The following is a 21,987-nucleotide window of genomic DNA, read 5'->3' on the forward strand; positions in this document are numbered from 1 at the left end:
GTGGTTGTGTGCATATTTCCGTGTACTTCGTTTTGTTGGTGGTTATTATTAAAACCATTTTTGTAGCTGATTCTTTTATTGCTACAGCCTTTTTCATTCTCCCAACAATATTGATATCATGTGCATAGGCAAGGATTTGCACTGATTTATTATATATTGAACCAATGGTTATGATACGTATTACGTATGTCACAAAACGTTATTTGTTTTAAAAGGTTCAGACGGTTCTCCCTGAATTCGTACTCTACATTCAATTTTTTCAAGAGTTAGTTTTGTTAAACTTACTAACTGATTTGGTATTCCTAGCTTCATTGCTTTGAACATTTACCTTCTATTTACATAGTCGTTGGCTGCATTGTAGTCTATAAATATGTGATAAGTATCCATGCCATATTCCAGTATTTTTCCTAAAATTTGTCTCAGGGTTGCAATCTGAAGAATTATCGATTTAACACCTCTGAAACCAGCCTGGTATTTTTCTATTATTTATTCTGCATTTGGTGTCATACGATGACGTCGTATAGTGGAGAATATTTTAGACGCTGCATTTAGAAACTTAATTCCTTTGTGGTTAGAGCATTCAAAGATATCTCTTTTTTTGTGTATCGTGTAAGGTATCCCAATATTGAAATCATTGGTGAGGGATTTCTGTGTCCATATTTCTTTTATGAGCTGCTGTAGTGCCATTATAGCATAGTGAACATCTTTATATAGTTTAGCTGGGGGATTATCTATTCCAGGTGATTTATTTCTGACTAGTTTTTTAAATGCATCTTTAACTTTAAGAATCGTTGGTGGTTTCTCTTCCCTTTCGTCTGTTCCTCTTACTTCATTTCTTTCGTCTTTCAGGTTTTCTTCTTTGTCCTCTATATTAAATCTCTGGTTAAAGTATTTCACCCATCGATTCAATACATCTTTCCTTGTTGTTAATAGATCGCCATTCTGACTTCTACATTAACTTGTGGTTGCCTTGAATTGTTTTCTGTTGATGTTACACATAAAACTTTAACTTAATAATATCCATCATAAAAATCATAGCATGTGATTTGTCTTGAAAAAGACAACAACATGCAATGATGGGAGTAAAATAATCCTGTTAATGATTTCATAGTAAATTATGAGGAAAAATCAGGCAAAAACCTCACAATACTATCCCGACATAGTAAGCATTTGGTCTTACCTTTATTTTATTCTCAATATTAACACCAAACTCTGATTTTATATGTATGTTATTTTAAAACATTAATGATATATATCCAAGATGGTATCAACTTACCAATAGTAGCATTTCTTTTCAATTAATTTCTTCCTGTAATATGGGTAACCAGATCCTAAGGTATAGTAATGATACCTCTCCAATACTATATGGTTCAACCAAAACATTATGTGTTTTTATGGTGTATACACTGTGGCTATAATATAAACAGAGAACGGTTTCCGAAGTCTAAATTCTCTTCTTCTTCGCGTAAATCCTTATTCCTTTCAGCAATGAATTGTGTTTTTAATGCTTATTGCTTATCCAATTTTTCAAGGTTTCGGATCTAAATTCATTACTCGTATTTCTTCAATAATTTTTTTTTCCTCTTTTTTCCAAATTCGTTTATCTTATCTATCCATGTTTTTTGGTATTAATTTGTTCTTTTCTTTGTTCTCTTTACTTTTATTATCCTCTTAATAAAACTGTTTTGATTTTCACCATTAGATGTCTGTAGCAGTCGAACTGTTTCCTATTCATTTTTTCCAGTAAACGTCATTGATTTATCGGTTGTCTAATTTATTTATTTCTGTATGTATACTTTGTTGTTTCCAGCAATTTTTCTAAGATATTTTATTTTCAGAGCTGGTATATTTTTCGTGTTTTTCTGCAATAGCCATGCTTTACTGGGATATGTAATAGATAAGAATACGTTTACCGTAAAAATTCTAAGTTTAACTATTGTATCTATTTCTTTCATTCCCAATTGCTTTATTTTGTCTTTTTGCTATATCTAAGTCTAATGTTTCCAATTATTGAAGCGAAGCTTCTACACTGGCGTTGTATTACTTTTTCTCTATAGTCAAATGCTGAGACGAGCATTACGAAATTAGCGCTACGGCGAGCAGGCGTCACGGGTAGCATCACAAAATAATGGTTCTTCTCATCGATTCACTAGTCTCGATCAATTCGTTTCTACTCATCATATATTTATTCTAACTAGGTTTAAATTAAATACTGCATTAAAAATAACGAACAAAATACAGACATTGAATGAGAAGTAAAAAATTAAAAGAATATCCCTTAATGAAAGATTCGATTCGTAACGATTGTTATAATTTAAAAGTCATAAATGCTATCCAATGAATAACAATATTGAAATATTTGAATATACTATAATTTGTTTAAAACAAAAAAAAAAGAAAAATAAATAATAAAGTCACTTTATACGCTTAGATTTGCGCTAACCTTTATACTATGTTTCTGTATTTTTAAATTTTATAAAAATTATGAAACATTTCAAAAATCAATATAATAAATTATGGTCAGTTTTAATATTTTGTATACCTAACGGCCACCCCCTCGTTAGGCACACAAATGGACTCTTCCACTGTGACTGTATAAATATGAAAAATGTTTTACTAGTAACTCTTTTTATAGCACTTTAATACAATAATCGAACTAATAATTGCAAAAATCCAACATTGTATTTATATAAAATCATATGTATATGAAATATACACTAAAAGAAAGAATTGATTTGGCAGTGTCACCGAAGACTAAAGAATACTAGAACATTTAGGTGGAAAAATTCAATACCGACATTTAATAAGAGGCCTGGGAAAATACCCCTAAACTACTAATAAGATTGAATGGAAAAAACTGCCCTAAGGAAATCTGGGAATTAATCTATAAAAACAGAAGCACAAGAAAAAAATGGCAACTAACCAGAGCGCCACAAGACAGAACAAAAGTAAACCAACTTGCCTCACAGCTAAAGAGATTAGGCAACTTAAGAATAAATCCATTAGCGAAATCCTGATACATTTGACAAATAATTGTAGTATTGAATACTCGACATGGAAAATCACCAAGAATTTAAAGAGACCAATTATGCAATCACCTCCTATAAGAAATAAACAAGGAGGTTGGCTGAAAAACAACGAACAAAAAGCATTTGTATTTGCAAACTATCTCAAAAGTGTTTTCCGAAAGTATAGTAGATATAACAGTAGATATGACAACGTGGTCATTCCTTTAACGACACCAAAAGAGGTTAAAAATTAAATCAACACGAACGATATACCCAAAATGGCCCCCGGCTACGATCTGATAACTAGGCAGGTCCTTAAGGAGCTGCCCTAAAAAGGCCAAGGTTAAACTTACTAATCTAATTAAAGATTCGTTTTGTTTATGTTCCATAACTATGGAAGGTAGCTGAGATCATCATGATTCCAAAACCAAACAAACGACACATGAAATCACGTCGTATCGTCCAATATCGTTCCCAATTATGTCAAAACTATTCGAAAAGCTCTTATAATATATTTAAATATAAATAAATGTTCTATAATATGTTTAAAATAATAATTGTATTTATATAAAATTATTTTAAAACAAGAATTATTATAAAAATTTTAACAAATGAGTCAATGTTAAATATTGACAATCGTTACGAATCGAATGTTTTAGTGACAGATATTCTTTTAATTTTTTACTTCTCATTTATTGTCTATATTTTGTAGGTATTTTTCATGCAGTTTTTAATTTAAACCTGCTTAGAGTAACTATATTATGACTAGAAACGAATTGATCGAGAGTAGTGAATCGATGTCAAGCACTGCTATTCTGTGACGCTACTCGTCACGATGCCACCTTGTGGTGCTAGTTCCGTGACGCTCCACTCAGCATTTTCCTGTAGAGAAAAACAGTAATATAATGCCAGTATAGAAGCTTCCCTTCAATACTATAACTTTAAAAATACAGAAAACATAGTATGAACCTTAGAGCTAGTCAACTATACTACATACTGTATGATCTGTTTTTTTTCTTTGATATGCTTTGGTTTTATTATTTGTAATCATTATTTCGCTTCTTCTTTTCCTTGTTTATTTTTATCTTTACATTTTTGATTCCTTTCGTCCAAATCTCTGCCAGTCTCTCAATTTTTTTTAACTGTCTACTAAAAGACTAAATACATTAGTTTACTTGTATTAGTTTCAATCTATTATATTACCTACGTTTGTTTTTAATTTTTTGTCCATTTTCTGGTGCTCTTTAATATTCTATCGATTATAACCAAAAATATTAGTATACTTAAGCTATCTCCCCAAATCCTTTACCTACTCTTAAGTCTATGCAATTTAGATATAGCTTTTTTGCCTTTTCCTCAAAATTTTGATATTCCCTTTTATGATGTTTTTAATTATGAGTATTATGGTCATTTATAAAAGCAGCTTGTTTTTCTCCTATTTTATTTTGTATTATCTGCCAAAGTCCTTGCTCCACTATCTTTGTACTTGTGTACGCTTTGAATGTCCCCACAGATAAACATATGACTAAGTAATTTTGACATTAACATTGATCACCATTTTAATGTACGTATGTAATCAGGTTACTTTTCCATTCCACTGAAATCGGCCTAGTTTGCAAAATCTCGAGGAATTTGGTAGATAGTTTAAATATAAGTTGGGACCAGGATTATTGGCTGTAACGTGAATGTGCACCATCAGGTATTGAAAAATTTCACAAGGCGTTTAAGATATTTTTATTTTAAAATTTTAGTGGAGTTCCAAACTCATTTTTCTTTTGCATTCTTCTTAACACCTCGACAATTGTTTCTCGGTTTCATTTACTTGATACAATTGTTTGGAAATTAAATAACTTTTTGACACATACGAGTAAGCTAAAAAATTATTACATGTCTTTTATTGTGGAATATAGTTTCGGATCTCTGGTAACCCCGCCCTGTGAAAATTGTCCCACTAATTTAACCTTGTAGTTCTAGACTTAAGAAGACATTAGGAGAAGGACACCCAAATTATTGACATAGAACATAATTGGAAATGTTACAGTACAAAGAATTTCCGGCAATAAAACAAGAGCAGAGATCACGTATTTGGAAAAAGTGATGGGAAAGTGGGAAAGAGAAAGATAAAGAGAGAACAAAATAGTTTACAATCTGGTTCTAGTTGTATTTTTTTTTTCAAATATCACTCATCTTTCTATATTTAAAATTAAAAGTGAAACTGGAACAAACCATGAAGTGGAGATATCCAGGACTGGCTAGTATACCTGTTGTATCTTTACATTCATTCCCACTTCTTTTTCTTTCTTTTTCTTTTTCCTCGATTCATCTTCCACAAATTTCAAACCAAATTTTATCTATATCTACTTCATACAAGGAAACAATTAGGTAATAACATTCTTTTTACCGCCTTCAAAATGATTTATTAATTTCAACTACCTAACTTAAATTTTGCCTTACCCTGGTATACCAAATTTATTTTACATCACAGTCACTCATTGTTTTACATTCCACCACCTTTTTAAAATACCAAAAATTGCTATTGATCTTACTACACACAAAACACAATTCTTCACTAAAAACTGCCTATTCACAAACTTAAGCACAATTACTTTTGCTCCTACTACATCATTCCACTTGACATTGATGGGTACTAACTGATTTTTCATACCATCTTTATATCAGTTAGCCCAAGACTCCAGAACAGATCAAAGGTAATGTAAGTCGAAAAAACTTCACCAGCTACAGGGGGTCATGTAAGATGCCCCCATTTTCAGTTTTTTAATAATCAATAAGTTAAGTCTATTGCATTTACCTTGATAAAACCATGAGGATTATATTTTAATACGGATGTCCTTTGAAAGTTTTTTTTAAGTGGCCATACAATGTTTTTTAACAACTTTTTATGTAAGTAGTAAAAAACCAACGTGTTATTTCTATATATTTAAATTTTAACTTGTGTTTTTTAATATTGGTATTTTTACTCTCTCTTTTAGTTAACTGATGATGGAATGATTTAATTCCGAAAAGATCTTCTTAAAATAAAAATTTAAGCTTGTAATAAGCAATTTTTTTATACCTTAATACACACGAACACCACGTGCTTTCTATATTTAATTTTTGTGTTAATTAATAATATAAGTCCATGTATCTTAGTTTTTAAGAGGTGAGACATCTGCTTACGCGAGGGCTTGGTTTGTATTTTCGTAGATTATCTGTTGTAATTTTAGTAAAGTTTTTCTAAATATTTTCTCTAGTAAGAAATTAAAAAGAACTTTTCAAATTATTTCATCTTTTTTTTAAGGCTATAATAAACCCAAACGTTTTATTACAACCAGTTTAGGTTGCTCGTTACGATAATTTTTAGTTATAATACACAATTTATTTAACAAAATATTCATGATCTAGTATTATATCTATTATCTAAGAAAAGTATTAATATTTTCTGTATTGTTTTATTTACGTACACTTAATATAAACGTCTACAAGAACACAAACATCGTAACGAAAACATCATAACAGTAACAAATCGTAAGAATAAACTAAAGATATATTAGTTGGTATAATGGTCTGACTGTAAACCAAATTGATGAACATAATTACGTTCTTTCTTAAATTATTTATTCCTTTTTCAGTTTTTTAGTGTTTTTGCAGAGACAATATTTTATTAATCTCAAACACTTTAGCAACAACCATAAAATGACAATAATAACACTCGTTAAAAATAAATATATATCGAGAGAAGATGTTATAAAATAAGACATATGTCTAGAGGCTGGATCCAAAATGTGAGTTCCGTTATTCCTGATTGCAAACTCCAACCAAAATACTGCTCGTTCTAGTGGAGTTTGTGGTTGATCTTTTATAATTTGTGATAGTTTCTTCGCATTCTGAAGATATCTAAAATTGTATAATAATATTTATAAATATGTATAAATAAGAATTAAAATTGCTGTCTTATGAGTTTGATAAAATGCATTTTAAATTAATGTAATTTAGACCATCTCTCGCTTGTCGCATTGTACCATATTTTTATATTGTAGATATTCTGGTTATAGAATTTTTTAACCATTTTGCGGTTCCTTTAGAAATCAATTAGACTAATCAAGAAATTTCTAATCGGCACTTTTTTAAAACGTCTTTCAATTGATTGGTGTCAATAAGACCAAAACCACGCCCTTGCATCCTTAGTCACAAAGAATTATCGAGACAATGAATCGAGCTATTGGCAAACATCTTTCCAAATTTATATATGAACATCAAAGAGATTAAGACCAGTACATTCAGTTGATATTGATGAGCTATCGATCGGATTTAAATGAAACAAATGGCTAGGCTCCCTCTTTCAATAAAATTTCAATATAATACTCGATTTACGAATTAAAGCTTCGAAGTAGATGTTCTTGTCTTACTATATAATTCACAATGACGTTAGGTTCTTTTTTTAAATTCAAAGATAATGAGAAAGTTAGTATGAAATTAAAAAGATATTCTTCTTTTTTATTCTCTAGTGCTACAACACACTGTGGGTTTTGGCATGTTCAACAATTGCACTCTCTATATTCTTTACATACTACCAAACTCTCTAATCAACGCTTTCTAGTGCGGCCTTGTTTTCAACTGGCCCCCAAGTTTTAACAAACTTTATTATATCGGTGTACTTAATTTACTCCATCAATAAAAAGAGAATCGAAAACGAGGATCGATGATGTAAACCAAATTTTTTCTCTCAAATCGTCTTGTTTAATTTATCGGTTTGAATGATATAGAATAATATAGAAAAGGAAAGACCTCTGAAACATTAAAACCTGTGTAGTTGCTGATCGATTTTTAATAAATTTATCTTAAAATATGCAGATAGAAGAAGAAATGAAGCAGATTTGGTATGTCTATCCAAGTATCATTGAGAAGATCGTTTTACGGTTCCAGAAGGTACCTTCACAACTCATTATGTCACAGAAGACCTCAGCATAACCGAGAGAATCTCTTCAGTATCTAACATAAAGTTTGGAAGTTTGGACTCGTTGACTAATTAATTTGCATTCAGAAGAGGGCCGCCAATCATTGTTTTACCTGGAGACTAAGAGATCTACTACCGAAAAAGCAAACTACAAAACATATGGCGCACATTTTACATTTTTAGATAAATAATGTGCTAATATAACATAAGTGAATTATCCCGATTAAGGACAGGGAATGTGTTAGAAAACAGATTGAAAGATTGTGTGAAGCATGGATAAGGTAATTTTTCGAGAGATTGATCTACAAATTATCAAGTGTTGCTTTAACCTGAAGCCATCTTGCTCCTTAAGAATAGTGGATTTATACTTTTTTCTCCGAGGATTCCACAGAGCTAGGTGGATGGATTCTGATTAATACGTAATCATCGAGATTGCTGAGTATTTTGCTATATGAGTCAGTTTTAGAGTTACGTTAAGTATTATTGCCACTCTGTATTTGATTTCTTTGGATTAGCCTTCTGTTTTTGAATCAGGGATTCGAAGTAGTTAAATATATCGATCACTTGAAAATTAGCAATATTTCTGATATTATGCGGACTGCGACCTATTCTTGTAATTCAGGTCTTTTTCGTTTAGTACAAGACCATACTTCTTCTTCTCATCGTGTTCAGCTTGTTCATTATTTGGCTCCTTTGCTTAATTTTGTAGGTTAGTTCTGCTTATGCAGTACCATAATACATTTGGAATTTTATTTACGGAACATAGGATTTTAAATACAATTACTAAGATTCCCTGATTTGCAATTAACCACTGTAAATTTCTATATAACGTCGCGATGTTTTATAACTAATTTATTTGTTCCACTGGATTGCCTCTCCTCTGCGGTTTGTAGAAGCGTATGTGGCACGCCGACAGTGTTGCTCCGTCTACCGAATTTTCCCGAAATTCCGGTTTTGTGTAGATAATAAATAATGTTTTACTAACATCAATTTTGTTTGTGTTCATTAGGTATTATTTGAATTATTAAATGTATACTTAAATACATTTGTTATTTCAAACATTGTTTATAATTTCAAATTAAAAAGAGTGTATTATTATTATTTTATTTTTGAAATTCCTTTTTATTTTTATTTTTAGATTTCTACTTTTTTTTCAAGACGTTTTGGCAATAAAACATAACCATTTTTTTTTTGTTAAATAACATTTTTAATTCCATATCTACATTTATAAATACGTACGTTTTCGGCGAATTGGCATGTACTCTAGCTGTGTTCCGTTTTTACACTTACACTGTAATTAGATTATTATAAAACATCGCGACGTTGTATTGAAATTTACACTGGTTAATTGCAAATCGAGGATCTGAGTTATTGTATTAAAAATCCTATGTTCCGTAAATTTTTTTCCAAATCTGTATACATTTATTCATAATACTTTTACCATTCACCATATTATTGTAAAATCATGACACATAGCATTGGGATTGTGTGAATACCTATTTATCCCACTGCTTTAATTCTTTTGGCAGTTATAACATCGTCAATTGGTGATTTATTGGTTTTTAGTAATCACACCATTTTCACATACGCCATTAGAATTTAAGGTTCCATTTAATCTGAATAAAATCTGAATAGTCATTAATGGTTCAATCAGTGTTTGTCAGTTGTAGTCCTTGTAGTAGAGACTTGACATTAGTCCAAAAATAGTAACGATTCTGAAGATATGTGGAAAATGAACAAAGTATTAAGAATAGCAAGGAAAAAGTAGAAAGGACAGTAAAAGAAAAAAAATTGCAATATTTCAGACATACATATAATGTGTTGGGAAAATACGGCACTATGCGGCACATAATTTAAGGCAAAACAGAGAACAGAAAGAAAAAAGAAAAGAAAAATATAGTATGGTTGCAACTAAAAACCACTCTTTAAAGCCGATGCTTCGAAAGTCGCTATGAAGATTGTCAGTATCAGTAATGGAAATGAAACTTTCAGAAGAAGTGGTCTTATTATTAGCGTGACAATTTTTATTTATTCTGAAAATTATTTTAAATAATAGAGTCTTGGATAATTGAAGACATGAGTTGATAAAGGTGCTATGTCTATTTTTTTTCAAAAAATGACTTATTTGTATATTTGGTTACCTAAAGTCGTAATACAACCCCTGAATAACTCAAGATTCTTAAATTGTTAATAATAAGGATTATTTTAATTGATAAAGGTACTATGTCCTATGACTAAGTACCCTTTTTTATTAGATAAAGGTGCTATGTCCATATTTAAGGACATAGCACATTTATCCACTAGATAGTGGGAAAGTTTTATTTACATGGTAGGTGCCATGTGACATTTTAAGGTTATGTTTGTTGTTTATCACATCTTTCAACATGGGTTCGAGAAGTAAAAGAATGTTAGAATTAGTAAAAAACAAGAAAATATGTGTTTCAAATAAAGGTAAGTCCGAATAGAGAATTTTTTTGTAGATAGAAACTGTATTTTGTACTTCTCTAGAGGTCAATACCAATGCGGTGATTATAGAGCAGCCAAGCACTAGTGGACTTTAAAAGAAGGTCAACTCTAAAGCAGGTAGGCATATTAAAAAATTTTTTACTACCTTTATTAATTAATCATCTCTTTTTAATAACAATTTACCCCCTCTGCAATTCAATTTTTTATTTAAAAAAATATAGATATAATATACATTACTTGAGTTATTATTACATACATACCTACCTATGTACATAAATTAAATTTTTAGCCTACATGGATAATTGTACTGATGAAAGTGTTAAATCAGGCAACGAATATTCCCCTTCCAGTGAAGAAGATTCGGAAGAGGATTCTGATAACTCAAATATTTCTTATTCGACGAGTCTCATAAACAAATATCCGGATGTTGATAGAGTCAAACGTAAAATGTTTTCTGATAACCAAGAAATTAAAAAGGTAAAGCTAAAAAAAGTTAATATTAAGAAATAATAATAGAAATTAGAAATAAGTATAAATTTAATAAACAACTAAGATATTTTTGAGGTTCCGAGAAACAGCAGGGAAACCCCGGATAGGATTGACGAAGTGCAGGAGGAAATACCTCGGGAAATACGTATAGAAGACCATAATCAGCAATTCCATGTTACTGCCGATGAAATAAGTAGAAGAGAAATTGTTAAACCAGTTTTAAAAATAACTAAAAAAGAGTCCGGAAAACTGATAATTGGAAACGAAATAAAGCTGCAAGATTAAGACAACAAGGTAAAGAATATATTTCTCAAAAGACTGGTAAAGTGATGGAAGAAAAAACAATTAAAAGAGATTTACTGTGTAAAGAAAAATGTAGACTAAACTGTACTGAGAAGTTTAGTATTGCAAGCAGAGAAGAAATTCTAAGAAAATTTTATAAGCTAGATACAAATTCCAAAAATATTTTAATTTTTAAAAGTATTAAGATGCAGGAAGTTAATCGTCACCGCCCTCGTAAAAATATAAAAACGAAAGCTTACAGCTTTAAATATTTTATTACGTGTGATAAAGAAAATACACTAGTGTGTAAAGATGCTTTCTGCTCTTTATACCGAATTGGACGAAAAAAAGTCTTTAAAGCTCAAAATGACTTAAAATCTGACCAGATAATGCCCTCACCCCATAAGCAAGAGCATCACAAAAATCCAAAAAAAATATCCGATGAAGTAATAAACTGCATTGAAAATCATATCAAGCAGTTTCTTTCAGAAGAATCACATTATTCTAGGACTAAAAACCCACATAAAAAATACCTTTCCCCTTTACTAAATATTAACCGACTTCATCAACTGTATATAGATGATTCTCAAACAAAAAAGCTCGAAACTAAATATTTCGTAAAGGCCTCTTTTTACAGACATATATTTGAAACAAAGTTTAACTTATCTTTTGGTGTACCAAAAAGTGATACTTGCAGTTTATGCGATGCTGGAGAGAACTCTTAAGAGCACTCGAATAATTTTCAACTTGCTTTTGCGCAGCAGAAAGTTGACCGCAAAGCAGTAAAAATTTCCAAATAAAAATGTTACATAACAATGGATCTTCAACAAACGATGCCTTTGCCAAAGCTATCAACGTCAAAATCTTTTACTTAAGACAAATGTGGCTATACAACTTTGGAGTCCACTGTTTAACCAGTTCTGGTCACAAGTCCTATTTTTTTACATGGACTGAGGATATTGCCAATAGGGGGAGTAATGAAATAGCAAGTTGTTTGCTACGATTTTGTCTGCTTCTTAAAGAAGAAAATCCCCAAATTGATCATTTAATAATTTGGTCAGATCAATGTGGGGGACAAAAAAAAACTTCTCCATTATTAACCTTTTTCAATACCTAATATTAAATAAAATATTTAAGATCATTGACCTAAAATTTCCCGAAGTTGGTCATAGTTACCTTGACTCTGACAGAGACTTTGGAAGAATAGAAAAGGTTCTTAGAAAACATCAGAATATTTATATACCAGACCAATATCGGGAAATTATTAGATCTGCGAGTACCAAACAAAGTGTATGCCTTAACATGGAACATTTTTTTATTGCTTTGAAACTCTACCTGCAAAACTTCATTTAAACAAAAGACTCACAGTCTTGACCAAAAAATAAATTTTCGAGATAAAGTGAAGTGGCTAAGAGTAAGTTGTTTTGGAAAATACTTTTACAAAACTAGTTTAGATCGGTTTACTCCATTTATGGAAGTTGACTTACAAAAAAAAGAGAACTTATAGTACAAAGTAATCAAGTTGTTTTACAAAAGTTACCTAAATGCGGTGGTTTGACTTCTGAAAAAATTTCAAATCTACAAGATCAACTTACGTTTATTCCAGCAGAGTATAAATGGTATTATGATATTGTTTTAGAAGAATGTTTGAAAACCCTAAGAAAAAACGTAATTCATGTTAAATTTAAATGGTTCTGTGTCTTTATTTATAAATTTTTAATGTATCTTACTTTGCTTTTGTTAATCTGCAAATAAAATTTACTTTCCAGATTATTTAATAGTTTTTTTTATTATTTTTTTAAAATTTAAATACAACATACGTGACATAACACCTTTCTCTACTCAAGTTTATACCAACATCTGCATAAAATGTTGGTTGATTAAGGTGCTATGTCCATTAAAATTAAAATTACTAAAAAAGTTTAAATTCTAGAAAAACAAAAAATATTATATAAAAAAGTACAAAACGATTCTAATCTAATAAGATATTGGTAAATTTTATAAAATTTATTAAAAAAAATATATAAGTGAAAACGCGTTTCCTTCAATTACTCAATATCTGAAAAAGTGGACATGGCACCTTTATCATCTCATGTCTTCAATTTAGAATAGAAATAAAGTTAATAACATATCGTGAGAAGACAATTGAAATATTTAGATACTTCTTCTTTTTTTAATTTTTACTTACTTAGGATTGTGAAGGATTTCGTTTACTTTATCCAATAAGGTGTTTGCAGTCATTGTCACAAAATCTACTCGAACAGCAATTCCCTTGCTTTCCATTATGTTAATATTTAGATGTTGGTCAGCAAAAAATGGTATTCCTACTACTGGGACGCCATGATACGCTGCTTCTGATGTACTCAAAGCCCCACCGTGACTAATAAATAACTTTAAATTGGGATGCGCTAAAATTAACAATATATATATATATATATATATATATATATATATATATATATATATATATATATATATATATATATATATATATAGATACATATGTCCAAAAGTTTGGAATATTGGAATATTTCATCTTTTTATTGATTTTTATATATAAACTCTTCTGAATAGTTAAACATCATTTTGTTTCAATTCTCAACAATACTAAATAAATCTCAAAACCAGATAGACGATATGCAGAAAAATTATTTATTCTCTTGGAGTGAAAAACTTACAATTTACAACTTACATTTAACGATAAATTAGTATAGAAAAAAATAATTTTTAATAAAACTAATAATTAGTATTTCCTCCATTGGCCTGTATGCATGCATGTAGGCGATTTGATATGCTGCCGATTAACTGGTTGAACTGGGCTTGCTGAATTCTTTCCCATTCTTCACGAGCAGCATCTTTTAGTTCTCGAAGTGTAATAGGGGGATTGTTTCGCTTCTTGATACGCGTTTTGAGAATGTCCCAAGCATGTTTAATAACGTTCATTTCGGGGGAAGTCGAGGGCCACTGTAATGTAGATATTCCTTCTTCTTCCAGAAAATTTTGTTCTGCTGCTATTCGATAAGGAGGTGCGTTGTCATACATAAATACAAATTCATCACCTACTGCCCCTCGGAATAGACGTACGACAGGATTTAAAACTTCCTCGATGTACACAGCACCAGTGACTCTTCTCTCCAGAACCAGCAGTGGCGTCCATGTACCACTCATAATACCACCCCGAACCATAATACTGCCACCTTGAAATGGGACACCCGGTTGAGCTGTTTTTAATCGGACTTGTCGTCCTGGGGCCCTCCAAACCAGTGTTCTTCGCGAATCAGATACCAAGTCAAGTTTTGACTCATCAGAGAACATCACGTTATTCCAGTTAGGACCATTATGCACCATTTCTCTAGCCCATTGCAACCTTACTATTTTGTATTGGTAGGTTAGTTTAGGATCATGTAGCGGTCTTCTACGATACAAATTTACCGCATTTAGTCTGCGTGTTATTGTTTGCCGTGAAATATTCAGTCCTTGAAGCCTAGAAATTTCTCTGGTAATACCACTTGTAGATTCCAGACGATTTTTACGAGCTATCAATGTTATTTGCCGGTCTTGTGCTGCTGTTGTACATCGACTTCTACCACTTCTGGAACGATGCTTGACGTCATTTGTATCTTGGATTTTTTTTTTAATTTTCGATACAGCATTCTGAGGAACATCAACAATATTCGCGATATAACTTTAAATAAAGCCCTGTTGTAATAAAGTAACTACTCTAGATCTGTTAAAATGAGATATCACGTTTCTAGGCATTTTTAAACGGTTCAATTCAAATTTCAACGATGACTGAAAAAATGTGTAAATATGCTAATCAGTTGAATATGACCAAAATCATACAAAAACGATTCAAATTTTTTATCATTTTCATTTAAAAACGTTCTAGAATGAATATCAACAACATTTTTAAAATCACCATAGGCGTAGATATATATATATATATATATATATATATATATATATATATATATATATATATATATATATTAAAGATTTTAAAATTAATTTTTTATCGCTTACTACTGTTAATTACAGACTAAATCCAGAGAAATAGCAAATATGCTACATGACTCCTGATTATTGTTTGGGTTTAAGCCACTGTAACAACAGTATAACGAACCTATTACAGGTAAGTAAAAAAATTACAAGTCAGGGTATAACTAAGAAACTTATTTATTCCCCAATTTAAACATGAACATGGATACCTTTAGGTTCTAAGAATTTATGATTTTTCTATCAACATCAATCTCAATATTACGAGGTAGAACGTAAACAATGACATAATCAGCTGCAAAATGATCTTTTGTAACTTACCGAAGACAATTTTAAAAAAAAAGTACGAAATTAGAAACTAAACTAACTTTCTAAAAAATATATTGCAACGAACCAATTTAATTTCACTTTCAAACAAATTTTTTCACAGTTTCACAAATTATCTGCTATGGAATTTTAAATAAATTGATGGTATTATTCCTTTCGTAACCATATTTAGGTTACATTTTTCTTTTTTTCATCGATGGTAAGTCTTTTAGAGTAAGCTAGAACTACGCTCTTTTTGATACGATTGTTTCTTTTCTTCACCTCCTCCCAAACGTGCAATCAGTACGATGTTTTGATGTAAAATTCATCAAGATGTCAAATGAGCTGCATCTTACTCGTTTTGCGTAATCAGATATACCTATATGCGTAATTATTTTTTTTTGCCAATATTGTAACCGCATATTGATACATGGCCAGCATGTAGTTGTTCTTTTTGCTACACTCAACAGTTGTCACTATAAAAGATTATGTGAATGGTACCGCCAGCTTTATCATTTAAGCAACGTAAATTTATTGAGCACACAGATTGCAATTTCTGTCACCCATCATTTTTCTTTTGTTTCATCCCAGGTGTGGCATTGCACATTTTTGTCACCTTTTAGTTCCGAAATAATATAATGTAATAAAAGTTTAGATATGTAATAATCTCGAAGCTTGTGCTACTCCCAAAAGGCGAAGACAAGTATCGATGTGTTTGCCTTTTGTCGTGTATGGGTAAATTATGCCAGAGGCTTTTAAGAGTCGAGTCGACACAGTCATTGGAGAGTTAGGCGGGCTATAAACCAAGAAGTACGGTTTCAGAAAGAACAGATGCACGGTAGATGCGGAGATGAAAGTCTTCTGGGAATTGCGTGGGGTTAAGGTTGACCAAAAGTGGGCGATACTACAACCGCTTGATGAATTTGGTCTCAGACTGACTGAGAGGAAAATTGCTGTAAAAAAGGAGTGATAGTCAAAAAGACAGTTTGACTGTCGCATGAGTCAATCTTAGGATCCACGCTGTAGAACCTGGAATATGACGGGTTTGTAAGCCAACAATATGGAGAGGTTGTAACCCCTTTCACATTTGCGGATGATCTTGCTACGCTGGTAGTGGCGCGGGATAAGAGTGACTTTATATTCGGTGAGTAGCGTATACCTGGCCAAGCCGAGGAATAGATGAAATTGCATTGACTAGAACTGACTGTGGGTAAGACCGATGCTATAGTTGTCAAGAGACCAAGGAAAAGTGACGGAATAACATTCGACGGTGCAGGAAAGAGTGGTTCCAAAGAAATGCATACGATATTTAGGTGTAACTCTGAGTCAAAACAGAAGGCGAAGGAAGCACGTGAAGGCGGTGATAACGAGCTGTGGTGAGTTCCGCCGCGCTGGAGAGATCATGTCCAACATAGGAAAGCCCAAATCTGAGAGAAATAGATCGATCATCCTCTGTTTTACACAGTTTCTGTCGAGGCGCTACAAGTTAATTCCGATGCACGTACTAGTAAAAAAAAAGAGAAAGAGTATACGAGAGAAGAAATGAAGACATAGCAAAAGAACGTCTAAAAAAAAAGAAGAAAGGGAGAGTAATCTGAGAAAATGGATAGACTGCGGACATCGGCGTGTGTGTTATGGATCTAAACTGTATGAGAAAAAGTATTTTCGATTATTGCTCAAATAATTCCGCCAGACTTAAGGATAATCCGTCCATTCGAAATTTCATTTGTGAATTTTCCGTTTCCGAGTTATAAGAACATCAAAATTTTCATCGCAGCGTTAAGAATATATATCATTTTCTGGGTATCAAAAGTCTAAACTGTATGAGAAAAAGTATTTTCAATTATAACTAAAATAATTTCTTCATACTTGAGGATACTTCCTCCATTCAAAATTTCGTTTGCGGATTTTCCGTTCTTGAGTTTGAAGAACCTGATGAGTTCTATGCGAAATAATTAGTTTGTGTAGCACCACACGGAATAATCACATTTGTTAGCAAAGCTTATCCAGGGTCAACATTTGATCAAAAGATTGTTGATAAGAGTAAGGTGTTGGATCAGATGGTTGCCAAAGATCTAATAATAGCAGCTTTTCATTGGGGATCTTCTTCCTCAGGGGTATCATTGAATATTCCTCTCTTTTTAACCTCATATATACATTTAATACCTCAGTTGGACCGAGTCCTAAGTTTACAAAACCAAAAAATTGCAAAAGCAAGAATTCATGTAGAAAGGGCAATAAGGCAAATAAAATGTTGGACTATCAAAAAAGTAACAAAAATATTATTACTGAGATTTTTTAAATAGATATTTACTAAGCAGGTTTAGAATATTGAGTTTTATTATATCACCTGTAATGAGATTTTAAAACCTAGAGAACTTTCGAAATACACATGAAATACGCATACTTGATAAATAGACTCAGATTTGCACGTAGTAGAAAATACAGCTTACATGGAGTATTTACAATAAACACGTATTATGTTTATCTATAATAAGCTTGAAGATTCCGTAGTCAGCGCTACGCATTTACCTTAAATGTCTCAGACCGAAAGATATAATACAATTTTACAACTTCCTGTCTTCGATGTCGAAAAAAATTGATTATGTAAAATATTAACAATTTTTAACAAATAACAAATCAACGCATGATAGAAATAATAGAATAGGATTTTTATTTGAAATTCAGCAAAATATGTTTAGACAAAGTGAAAAACTCTGATTCGTTTGAAAAAATATTTTCATAAGATTTTTTTTACATAATCACTTTTATGAAATACCCCATGATAAGGTTCAAGAGGTAGCCTATACGAAAAATGACCTAATTTATTTAAACAATTTTTTTAAACAAATTGCATAAATCAATTTTTCGACCCGGACAATTTTTTTCTTGGATCATTCTGATCTGATCTGAAAAAAGGTTTCTTGTAATTTTCCTCTTTGATCGTCTTTGTCATGTGCTTCATCCGTAATAAATTCTCGGCTAAAACTCTCCTTAAATTTTTTCAACATGCTTGCAAGTATTTGCCCATACCTCTGGTGTGATTTCGTTTAGCCTAATTTCTGCTATCTCTTGAACTTCTGCTAATGTTGTTTCTTACCGCCACTTCATTTTTTAAAACTGCCCATATCTTTTTAATCGGGTTAAGTTCCGGATAATAAGGTGGTAAAAGTAAAACCGAGTGGCCCTACTGTACTAATATTAATTGGTCTATAGCATATACATGATTTTTAGGTTTAGCACAGACTACCTATCTTGTGCAGCTCCGGCTTTGTTTCACTTTCCTTGAAAAATATATTCTTTTCTGTCAATCATTTTTTCATGACGTCTTTTTTCGAAGCTATTGTAGGACATTTTTCACGTCACATTGTGGTATGAAGCGTTATCTATTACTAAAACTGAATGGGAAGGTAAATTGGGAAGAAGTTTGTCTTTCAACTATTTCATATAGTTCTGCTAATTCATGTCGTCATGATAATTGCCACTTTTTAGTCCGGATTTGAAAAGGAAAGCAGCTTTTTCAACAAATCCATTTTTACCACCACAATGTAAAATAATCAGTCGTTGACTTTTAGATACAGGAGATTTTAAGCACATGTTTCGTCCATTATCCCAAGTATTTGGAACTGTGTGGGAACGATGTATTTAAGTGTCATTATTATATACAATATTTATATCTGCGAAAAATTGTGAAATACTTTAAAATTACTTATAATATTATTAAAAAATTATCTTACATTCAGATTTGTAATTTTTGAGTTTTCTTAGATATTTGGTTCTTTTGGCCCGTATGTCAGTTTTTTCCTCTAACATTTTTCTACTGTATTTCACTTTTTTCATCTAAATCCTGAGTTCTTCATAATTTTTCTAAAAAAAAGATAGTTTACCAGTTACAGTTCCTGCTTTCTAACCGATTCGTAAACAGCATTCATGGTAGGTCTTTTTTGTGGATATTAGCAAATTTATAGATGTTATTGCTTATAACGTGATCCTCAAGTAGATTAACTGATGACTTGGGACTAGGATTGCAAATGCTTCGTCTGGGTGAACCAAATTTTGAAGTTAATGGTTTGTTTTTACCTTCCTTAATTACCCTCTACACCGTACATTCTGAGGCACCAGTTGCTTGAGCTACTCGCTCTATTAGAGATAAATAAGTTGTGCAACATCCCAATTCTTCTTCCCATTTCATAAATAAATAAACGTTTAAGATAATTTGCCTCCCTTGGCTATGTACCACTTTTCTATTGTTACTTTCCCTATAAAACCACTTGATTTTAGATAATAGATAAGATATTAAATCTGAGTTATGTTTAAGAAAAAAAATTCCCAAAAATATTAAATGAATGAATTGAAAAGAAAAGTACAAAGTATTTAATTTAAAAGCTTTAAACACCTTTAAAGAACTTTTCTTATCAATTCATTTATTTATCATAAGTGTGTACAAAACATATAAGGGAAAATCCTTTTTCTTCGAAAAATTTTCAATTTCCATTTTTTTTTAATTAAAACCAATTAATTGGAATTATTAATTAAATGGTATGGTTATTTATCAATTTTACAGATTTTGATACCCAGATAATGGATATATATTCTTAGCGCTTTGTCGAAAATTTTTATTTTCTTATAACACGAAATCGGAAAATCCGCAAATGAAATTTCGAATGGTGGGATTATCCTCAAGTATGGAGAAATTGTTTTAGCTATAATGGAAAATACTTTTTCTCATACAGTTTAGACCCATAAGGGAAAATCCTTTTCCTTCGGAAAATTTTCAATTTTATTTATTTTTAATTAAAAACAGTTTATTTATAATCCGCAAACGAGTAGGAATTAAGTGATATGTTATTTATTCGTTTTACAGCTTTTCATACCCAGAAAATGGATATATATATATATATATATATATATATATATATATATATATATATATATATATATATATAAGGTTCTTGAACTTCTAAGTGGAGCATAGAGCTTCAGTGAAATAGAGCCCCATCGGGTTCTATTTTGCGCTAAGGCATTCACCCCATTCCAAGACTTTCCTTGGCCTCTTATCTCGTCCATGATGGATCTTCTCCAAGTTTGTACTGGGCGACCTCTTTTTCTTTTCCCTTGGGGATTCCACTCTAGGGCAGTCTTTGCGATACTGGAACTATTTTTTCGGAGTTTGTGACCGATCCAACCCCACTTTCTGAACTTAATTTCATTTTGTACCCCCTTTTGTTCGGTCAGGTGTAGCAGATCTTCGTTTCTGATGGTGTTAGGCCAGAATATACGAACAATTCTTCGTAGACATTTGTTAACAAAGACCTGCAGTTTGTCTGTGAGGGTGTTTGTCACTTTCCAGTTTTCACATCCGTAGAGTAGAACAAATATGACATTTGATCGGAATATTCGGATCTTTGTCCTTGTAGTATACTCGCCAGATCTCCAAACAGGGTTGAGCGTGCTGAAAGCTTGTTGGGCTTTTCGTATCCTCATACGAATATCGTCTTCTGTACCTCCGTTTTCTGTTATGACACTTCCAAGATACGTAAAGTTTTCCACATTTTCAATCTGTATATTGCCGATAGTAAATAGCGTGTTGTTCCTTGCATTTATTCTCATGGATTTGGTTTTACTAATATTGATTTTTAAACCTATTTTATTGGCTTCAGTGGAAAGTGTTTCCAATTGGTAAGCCAGATCTTGGAACCTTTGACCTAATAGGCAGATATCGTCCGCGTATTCTAGATCGCTTAGGCGTGTGGGTAACGTCCATTGTATCCCTCTTGTGTCGGAGTCTAGTTTGGAGAGAACATAGTCTATAGCTATGTTAAAAAGAAACGGAGAAAGCACGCATCCCTGTCTAACTCCAGTAAGTACGTCGAATTCGTCACTGTTGATCCCATTGTGTGTCACGCTGTATTTCGCATCAGTATATAGTGACTTTATAATAGAAATTATTTTTTGCGGGATATTTCTTAGCTCTAAAATTTTCCATACAGCAGCGTGAGACAAGCTATCAAAGGGACGTTCAAAATCAACAAAAACCATGTATAGGGGTGTGTTCCATTCGACCGATCGTTCCATTATTACCCTCACAGTATTAATGTGGTCTATGCAAAAGGATTCTGGTCTAAAGCCTGCTTGATTAGCTGGAAGCTCAACCTTGTTTGTTGTTCTTTTCAGTATGATGGTCGAGAAAATTTTATTTATAGCAGTAAGCAAGGTTATTCCTCTCCAATTTTTGCACAGTGTGAGGTTGCCTTTTTTTGGAAGCTTGATAATGTTACCTTTTTTCCAGCCCGCTGGAATGTGGTTTGTTTCCTACACCTCTCGGATTATGGGGAGCAAAAGTTCAGCAGTTAGATGCGGATCAGCTTTAAGTATTTCAGCAGCAATGTTATCGATTCCCGGTGACTTGTTGTTTCTCAGAGATTTGATAGCTGCTATTATCTTCATTTTGGAAGGGGCCTCGCAAGAAATATGCAAGTCTATATT

The 21,987-nt window shown here is 31.7% G+C and overlaps 1 protein-coding gene and 1 long non-coding RNA gene across 2 annotated transcripts in view; one reads left to right on the top strand and one right to left on the bottom strand.

Annotated features, from left to right (window-relative positions):
* Positions 1-21,987, top strand: part of LOC140431292 (uncharacterized) — a 32,861-nt gene that overhangs the window by 3,115 nt on the left and 7,759 nt on the right. Inside the window, exon 2 of the long non-coding RNA XR_011949652.1 lies at positions 15,238-15,331. This is a non-coding gene — a long non-coding RNA (uncharacterized lncRNA). The remainder of the gene's footprint in view (positions 1-15,237; positions 15,332-21,987) is intronic.
* Positions 6,444-21,987, bottom strand: part of LOC140431288 (UDP-glucosyltransferase 2-like) — a 38,592-nt gene continuing 23,048 nt past the window's right edge. Inside the window, exons 5-6 of the mRNA XM_072519223.1 lie at positions 13,388-13,607; positions 6,444-6,902 (exon numbers count right to left, since the gene is read on the bottom strand). Coding sequence (XP_072375324.1) covers positions 6,623-6,902; positions 13,388-13,607 — 500 coding nt within the window. The 3' untranslated portion in view covers positions 6,444-6,622. The remainder of the gene's footprint in view (positions 6,903-13,387; positions 13,608-21,987) is intronic.

This window comes from Diabrotica undecimpunctata, chromosome 1 (genome assembly GCF_040954645.1).
Source record: "Diabrotica undecimpunctata isolate CICGRU chromosome 1, icDiaUnde3, whole genome shotgun sequence".
Classification (NCBI taxonomy): domain Eukaryota; kingdom Metazoa; phylum Arthropoda; class Insecta; order Coleoptera; family Chrysomelidae; genus Diabrotica; species Diabrotica undecimpunctata.